The sequence below is a fragment of the Homarus americanus genome, unplaced genomic scaffold (genome assembly GCF_018991925.1).
Source record: "Homarus americanus isolate GMGI-L3 unplaced genomic scaffold, GMGI_Hamer_2.0 scaffold7626, whole genome shotgun sequence".
Taxonomy (NCBI): Eukaryota; Metazoa; Arthropoda; class Malacostraca; order Decapoda; family Nephropidae; genus Homarus; species Homarus americanus.
Genome location: NW_024718273.1, coordinates 17,574,436 through 17,583,510, shown reverse-complemented (window position 1 = coordinate 17,583,510; position 9,075 = coordinate 17,574,436). Strand labels below are relative to the sequence as shown.

The 9,075-nt window shown below is 41.0% G+C and overlaps 1 protein-coding gene across 2 annotated transcripts in view; it reads left to right on the top strand.

Moving 5' to 3' along the window:
* The first annotated feature begins 1,261 nt into the window (after positions 1–1,261).
* The window catches only part of LOC121859499 (hexokinase type 2-like), a 54,994-nt gene continuing 47,180 nt past the window's right edge, over positions 1,262–9,075 (top strand). The window contains exon 1 of one of the 2 annotated variants that reach the window (XM_042356343.1): positions 1,262–1,560. In XM_042356343.1, the coding sequence (XP_042212277.1) occupies positions 1,372–1,560 (189 nt within the window). In that variant the 5' untranslated portion in view covers positions 1,262–1,371. The remainder of the gene's footprint in view (positions 1,561–9,075) is intronic. The other variant, XM_042356344.1, reaches the window with a different exon arrangement.

Genomic DNA, 9,075 nt, shown 5'->3' with positions numbered 1-9,075 from the left:
AGCTGTTGCACTGGTACCTCTGCTGGCCTGGTAACTACAGTACCTAGTTGTTGCACGTCTCCTAGCTGTTGCACGTCTCTGGTACCTAGCTGATGCACGTCTCTGGTACCTAGCTGTTGCACGTCTTGCATCTGCGTCTCCTGGTACCTAGCTGTTGCACGTCTGTGGTACCTAGCTGTTGCACGTCTCTGGTACCTAGCTGTTGCACGTCTCTGGTACCTAGCTGTTGCACGTCTCTGGTACCTATAGCTGTTGCATGTCTCTGGTACCTAGCTGCTACACGTCTGTGGTACCTAGCTGTTGCACGTCTCTGGTACCTAGCTGTTGCACGTCTCTGGTACCTAGCTGTTGCACGTCTCTGGTACCTAGCTGATGCACGTCTCTGGTACCTGAGTCACTATAGCTGTTCAAATTTGTTTATGCTCTCAAGTACATTATTTTTAGCACTTCAAGTTATTATAAAAGTGTCAGGTTTGCTTATACCGAAATAACAGTAAAAAGTGTACGTGAGTGACATGCAGAGGCAGAGGAGAAGGCGATATGCATGTAACGCTTCTCCTAACCCACCCAGTCCACCCCCGGCCTCTGCCAGGACCTGTGACTTGTGTACAGAGGGAGAGGAGTATTACTGGGTCCAAAACCTGTGGATGATTGTTGTAAACACGAGTGTGTGGAAGAGTGAATGGCAACACTTGTGTCGTCTGCACTAGATACGGTTTTACCCGGTACCTTATAGTTTCGCCGGATATTCACTCGGGAGGTGATACTCGTCTAGAAATATCAACAACGTGTTAAATATTATTCAGCATTCCTTGCTTTTCTTTATAATTCCTTATTTTCACTATTAAAAACAAGGGTGTACGTATAAGCAAACATGCTACGTGGGGAACTTCAGGTGCTGAGTATTGATTTGTTGCGGAAGCGACAACGCCCTTTGTTTTGAGCCCGCTCATTGGCTGTAGGGTCGCACACACCTCCAGCAGTCCCCCTTCTCCACCAATCCTGGCGCCGCACACAGTGGGTTGAAGGGTACGTTCCACATTTGATATATTGTTTACTCTAAAATCATCACATAAGTATCTAATTGTAATATATTTAAAACTTTTTTAGGGTCATCTGGAGAGAAGTTATGGAGATATACATTTGTTATGAGGGAAATAGTGAATCATGTGTCAGTAATGTTGCGTGGCGGAGTGCGAGGGTGTGGGGGTGTGACGTCAGGGAAGGTGACCGGAGGGAGGAGCAGCAGGCAGTGTGCGCGTGGCTGGTGAAGCAGTAGACAGTCCCCCCACCGCCCGCCTCCACTTATTCAAGTGGGACTTGCCTCAAACCTCAACCGGCCCAGTCGATAAAACCCCCCACCGACCCAGCATGGAGATAGTCGCTGCGGCGGATAGTGACGAGAGAGGACTGTCGCTCCTCAAGGTTGTTAGCGTACTGCAGAAAGTAGTCGTGTTTATTCACACTTTCACGGCTGACAAGTTTAAAGGTCATCTGACGAAAGCAACTGAACATTCTGGAGAGATGCCGGATATGTGTGAGGAAGATATTGTCGTTAAGGTAGGCCAACCGCTCGTGATATGTACTGTACTCCACACTGACTCACTGTTACGCTAGCCCAGTCATCAAACATGGGTTCTTAATGACAATGTCTTAGTTTTAGTAATATGATTATTTAATTGCTTCAACATATTTCTCAGTTGCCAAATGGCAGTTGGACAGTGATACACTTAACCTGTGATATATTAACTTTGCTTAATTTAACGTGTTAATTTGTGCATTACTGTACGTAACGTAAATTATGATAATTTATATTTGTTCAAGTTTGCATGTGTTAATGTTGTAAGTTGGTAAATAATAACAGCGCGAAAGATTAAGAGAATTAAAAACCAAGTTTGTGAATATTTGTCCAAGAAAAGATAGGTGACCTTATGATGGCTGTAGGGGGCGTGTACGTAATCAACTAAAGCTTCAGGTGTCACTATGAACACTTGTATTGCGTCACGGTGACTGTGAGAGTAAAGTGGCGCTTAACTTACCCTTGCCACCTCCCGACTATTCGCTCTCGACTTGTGCGTCTTGGCACCCCTGCTTGGCCCAGTGCCAAGCAGTTCACGGTTTCCCACAAAAGTCTCACGTACCGGTATTACTTGTGACGGCATCGGCTTATACCGGTTACCTTTCTTTTGTCACTTTCACCAGAAATATTTAATGGAAATGTATCACAGCTCAGACATAATAAAGATAACTAAACGTGACAACAGCTTCATTTATCTTGTATTTTCGTTTAGCTATCCGGCTTCCAGTGCTTGAGTGACTTAGATCGATAGAAAGCAGATAACGCTGTGCAGTTGATGTTCCTGGATGTATACCCTGGTTATCTTACTTACATATTGATGACTTACGCCAGGGTGAATATAGTCTGTCTGTCTGTCTATTAGTTTATTGTTGAGTAAATATGATAATACGTTGTTTGTGTGTGAAGTGTGTTAAAAAAGGGTGTGTGTGTACAGATAGTGAGTTAGGTATGTGTGTGTGTGTGTTAAACCGAGTGTGTACAAAATCCCCAAAATAGTTGAGGTTTAACCATTGTTTATTTTTAGTGTAATGTATGTACCTCATCAATAATCCTATTATCATAGTCCAAAAAGATTATTAGACCCAGGTTTTTGTTCAAGGGATGATGGCTATAAGGTTTACAATGGGTAATGAAGATAATACGAACAGTGTTGAGACATATTTTCTAAGAAGGTATTTAAGGTATTTTATAATAGTAAGTGCTCACTACGCAGGGTTAAATACACTTCCAACACGTTTTATCATTCCATGGCTGATGTTCCAACCTTCAGACGACTTGAGGTTCAGGAAGCTTTCACTTGTCGCAACAATGGTAGAAGAAATTTTATCAAAAAAATAAAATAAAAATCAAGGCTGAGTGGTAGTGTTGACAGTATTCCCTGCAGTATTAGGTTGCTTGTGATGGCTACATACCTTGATAGAATGCTTGTAAGGTTACTTGTGGCCACAGAGTTTGATAGAACATTTGTAAGGTGACTGTGATGGCCACGTAGCTTGGTAGAACACTTGTAGGGTTACTTTTGAGGTTTATATTTGGTAGTTATTATGATAATGTTAATTTGACTCAGGGAGGTATTAAATGTTACACCTTGTTGATCACTGACCTGAGCCTACCTCAGTGACCCCTGGTTGATGTCAGGTCAAATACCGCTAAATCACTGTGGGTGCGCGTGATCCAGGTATATGCTGATAACCACAAGGTATTTTTGCGTTATATCCCCGTTAAACAACTAACGGCAACTAACTCCCATTAAGTTATAGGTATAGTGACAAAAAAATAATAATTTTGGGGGTAAAAAACGTCGATACTTTGAAATGACAAAGGTCATCTGAAAGTGACTCAAGTCAAAAGGTCACTCAACCGATATTTATTGGAAATGAAAAAGGAGGAATTTGATTATTTATAGCCATCCAATAGTGAAGCGTACAACGAGTACAGTACTGTTATGTGGTATAGTACTGTTATGTGGTACAGTACTGTTGTGGTACAATACTGTGCAATGTGGTACATTACTGTATTACGTGGTACAATACTGTTGTGGTACAGTACTGTTATGTGGTACAGTACTGTGTTATGTGGTACAGTACTGTGTTATGTGGTACAATACTGTGTTAGGTGGTACAGTACTGTGTTATGTGGTACAATACTGTATTAGGTGGTACAGTACTGTGTTATGTGGTACAGTACTGTGTTATGTGGTACAGTACTGTGTTATGTGGTACAGTACTGTGTTATGTGGTACAGTACTGTGTTATGTGGTACAGTACTGTGTTATGTGGTACAGTACTGCGTTATGTGGTACAATACTGTGTTATGTGGTACAGTACTGTGTTATGCGGTACAGTACTGTGTTATGCGGTACAGTACTGTGTTATGTGGTACAGTGCTGTGTTATGTGGTACAATACTGTGTTATGTGGTACAGTACTGTGTTATGTGGTACAGTACTGTGTTATGTGGTACAATACTGTGTTATGTGGTACAGTACTGTGTTATGTGGTACAATACTGTGTTATGTGGTACAGTACTGTGTTATGTGGTACAGTACTGTGTTATGTGGTACAGTACTGTGTTATGTGGTACAGTACTGTATTAGGTGGTACAGTACTGTGTTATGTGGTACAATACTGTGTTATGTGGTACAGTACTGTGTTAGGTGGTACAGTACTGTGTTATGTGGTACAATACTGTGTTATGTGGTACAGTACTGTATTATGTGGTACAGTACTGTGTTATGTGGTACAGTACTGTGTTATGTGGTACAGTACTGTGTTATGTGGTACAGTACTGTATTAGGTGGTACAGTACTGTGTTATGTGGTACAGTACTGCGGTATAATAATTTACAATACTGTGTTATGGTACAATACTGTGGTATGCAGTACAGTACATGGTTATGCAGTACAGTACTGTGTTGTAATAAGTACAGTACTGTGTTAGCATGTGGTACAGTGCTGTGTTATGTGAGTACAATACTGTGTTATGTGGTACAGTACTGTGTTATGTGGTACAGTACTGTGTTATGTGGTACAGTACTGTGTTAGGTGGTACAGTACTGTGTTATGTGGTACAGTACTGTGCTATGTGGTACAGTACTGTGTTATGTGGTACAGTACTGTGTTAGGTGGTACAGTACTGTGTTAGGTGGTACAGTACTGTGTTATGTGGTACAGTACTGTGCTATGTGGTACAGTACTGTGTTATGTGGTACAGTACTGTGTTATGTGGTACACTACTGTGTTAGGTGGTACAGTACTGTGTTATGTGGTACAATACTGTGTTATGTGGTACAGTACTGTATTAGGTGGTACAGTACTGTTTTATGTGGTACAGTACTGTGTTATGTGGTACAATACTGTGTTATGTGGTACAGTACTGTATTAGGTGGTACAGTACTGTGCTATGTGGTATAATACTGTGTTATGTGGTACAGTACTGTGTTATGTGGTACAGTACTGTATTAGGTGGTACAGTACTGTGTTATGTGGTACAGTACTGTATTAGGTGGTACAGTACTGTGTTATGTGGTACAGTACTGTATTAGGTGGTACAGTACTGTGTTATGTGGTACAGTACTGTGTTATGTGGTACAGTACTGTGTTAGGTGGTACAGTACTGTGTTATGTGGTACAGTACTGTGCTATGTGGTACAGTACTGTGTTATGTGGTACAGTACTGTGTTAGGTGGTACAGTACTGTGTTAGGTGGTACAGTACTGTGTTATGTGGTACAGTACTGTGTTAGGTGGTACAGTACTGTGTTATGTGGTACAATACTGTGTTATGTGGTACAATACTGTGTTATGTGGTACAATACTGTGTTATGTGGTACAGTACTGTGTTATGTGGTACAATACTGTGTTATGTGGTACAATACTGTGTTATGTGGTACAGTACTGTGTTATGTGGTACAGTACTGTGTTATGTGGTACAATACTGTGTTAGGTGGTACAGTACTGTATTATGTGGTACAGTACTGTGTTAGGTGGTACAGTACTGTGTTATGTGGTACAGTACTGTGTTAGGTGGTACAATACTGTGTTATGTGGTACAATACTGTGTTATGTGGTACAGTACTGTATTATGTGGTACAGTACTGTGTTATGTGGTACAGTACTGTGTTAGGTGGTACAATACTGTGTTATGTGGTACAATACTGTGTTAGGTGGTACAGTACTGTATTATGTGGTACAGTACTGTGTTATGTGGTACAGTACTGTGTTATGTGGTACAGTACTGTGTTATGTGGTACAGTACTGTGTTATGTGGTACAGTACTGTATTAGGTGGTACAGTACTGTGTTATGTGGTACAATACTGTGTTATGGTACAGATTTTGTGTTATAATGGTACAGTGCACTGTGACAGGTGGTATTTCAATTACTGTGCTATGTGGTACAGTACTGTGCTACATGTGGTATAATACTGTGTTATGTGGTACAGTGCTGTGTTGTGGTACAGTATTGTATTAGGTGGTGAGTACTGTGCTATGTGGTACAGTACTGTGCTATATCAAGTACAGTACTGTGTTATGTGGTACAATACTGTAGGTGGTACAATTACTGTGTTATGTAATTACAGTACTGTGTTGTAATTACAATACTGTGTTAGGTGGTACAGTACTATTATGAATTTTAATACTGTGTTATGTGGTTTTAAGTACTGTGTTATAATGGTACAATACTGTGTTATGGTACAATACTGTGTTATGTGGTACAATACTGTGTTATGTGGTACAGTACTGTGTTACGTGGTACAGTACTGTGTTATGTGGTACAATACTGTATTAGGTGGTACAGTACTGTGTTATGTGGTACAATACTGTATTAGGTGGTACAGTACTGTGTTATGTGGTACAATACTGTGTTATGTGGTACAGTACTGTGTTATGTGGTACAATACTGTGTTATGTGGTACAATACTGTGTTATGTGGTACAATACTGTGTTATGTGGTACAGTACTGTGTTATGTGGTACAGTACTGTATTAGGTGGTAGCTACTGTAAGTTATCTCGAATGTGTAGGAAGTACAGTATATTCTTATTTATATCAGGTAAGCTCTCATGCGCCTGTCATAACTCTCTGCCATTGATTAGTTTTGCCATTTTTCATTAAACGGATTATAACATGAAGCGCTCCTTATTTCTTCATGACAGCAGATGTTTAGACAACGTTGACAGCAATGTACGAGTCGTGTGAACTGATGATATAAAGGAAGAATTAAATGAAACGTTGGCAATGTTTAAGGCATAATATTGACAGGCTGCATCTGTCACCTTGAAATGAAACACGACATTACAGGCGGTGATAATTATGCCCAGGAACTGCGTGTTAAGCTTCTTAGTGAAAAATATTTAGTTGGAAAACTGTTTAATATAATTTTTGCATACATGCGTCTAGAACTAAATGATTTTTGTAAACAATCCACCTGTCTGTTATTTTAAGAACCATAACTTGGAGGAAACAAAGGAAATCCAATGAGAGTTTGGACACAGATCTGGTGTATACTGTACAATTCAAGTTGGTCTCTTTTTGGTGACTTAATATTTAAAAGAAATGAAAACACACAAAGATTAAGACCTGTGATATATACTGTACAGGTAGAAACCAATTACTTCTGGTGGGCGGCCTTGATCACGTGTCTCTAGCCATGATTGCCGGGTAATAAACGTGGGTTTAGAGCCTGGGTGCTGGGTAATTAGTCGTCACACATTTGGGCTGACCCATGAGTTACCTGTGTGTCTCTGTCATAACCAAGTTCCATATGGGGATCAGTAGACACACGACTGAATTTAGGCGTCTCTCCCATAGTGTACAATGTCTCTCCCATAGTGTACAATGTCTCTCCCATAGTGTACAGTGTCTCTCCCATAGTGTACAGTGTCTCTCCCATAGTGTACAATGTCTCTCCCATAGTGTACAATGTCTCTCCCATAGTGTACAGTGTGTGTCAAGACCACAGGATGCCAATTATAAACGTCACGGTATCCAGTACGCCCCTCTGGCTCGGAAATAGAGTTACTATCAATGGAATAAGCTACCAAATACCGTCAACAACTCGATCTCGCAGGGAAGTTTGAAATATACAGTATATCGGACTTCAAACCGGGACCCTGAGATAAGTGTTAGCTACGTGTATTTTGAACATTTGTGAAATCTCCAGCTAATCCACGCAGTTCTCAGTGTTGTGAGTTTGAAGTTTCTGCCATTTATTTACACATTACTGCAAAGGGGTGGAAGAATTTCTTAGCACTATGATTACTGTAGCATCTAGCTAGCGGGTCGGTGATTGAGATAACCTGAGACGAGTCAAGACGAAATGTGATACCACTATTGAGTAATCCAGTCCGTGTATGTCTGTTATTCTCGGACCGACCGGGGATCTGGCCTGTTGTTTTTAACCCCTTGAGTACGATGACTTGAAGTCTCTGAGTACAGTAGCATCATACTCAAGGGACTAGGTCATCGTAAACAAAGGGTTGGGTAAGTCATTGAACTCAAGGAATTGTCATCGTATTTAAGAAGTTAAGCCATCATACAAAAGGGTTTAAGTTATCGTACTCGAGGAGTTAAAAGAAATACAGAGACGTATACTTAAGTGTCATTACAGCCAGAGATGAGAGGTTGGTTCAGGGAATCACCAGACACGAGGATACACTTGAGCTTTTATTCAATTACAGTTCCATGTTAGGCGGTTCTTAGGCTCCAACACAAAGGATTAAAAAGGAGAATTACCACTGTTCCTTGCCACTTTGTTCAGGATCAGGGGGACTCGGTGATGCTTCGGGGTTTCGGAAAAGTGTCATTTGAGAGTTCGAGGTGTTGATATCAATATGAATTCTAAACCAGTACTTCACTATTACTACTTTTCTGCTTATACATTATACTTCAATACAGTAGCTACTTTACAACCAGTCCACCCAGATGTATATGGATACCAAAACATTACAATTAAGTGAAGGTATTTGAGTGCAGTACACAGTCCAAGTTACACTCTTGTATCTACTGTCAGGCTCAGTATACACAGTGCGTTATTGACACATTTCCGTCAGCCAATGGCACCCACTCATGGACCAATTAAGGTAATAACTCTTATAATACAAACAACCTGATTACATGAGACTATATGATAATTTCTTCGTAGGAAATATATACAGGAAGAAATGTAATCTAGACTTAGACAGACAGACACACACACACACACACACACAATAATAACAACGGTGTCTGCAGTGAAATATCGTGTGTGTGTGTGTATAGTAAACGGGGTCAGGTGTCAGCAGGTAGCTAGAGCATTCCTGACGATGTGAAGCCTCTCGAACCACACCACGCACCTTATACTGTCCTCGAGCCACACCACGCACCTTATACTCTGTCCTCGAACCACACCACGCAACTTATACTGTCCTCGAGCCACACCACGCACCTTATACTGTCCTCGACCCACACCACACACCTTATACTGTCCTCGAGCCACACCACGCACCTTATACTGTCCTC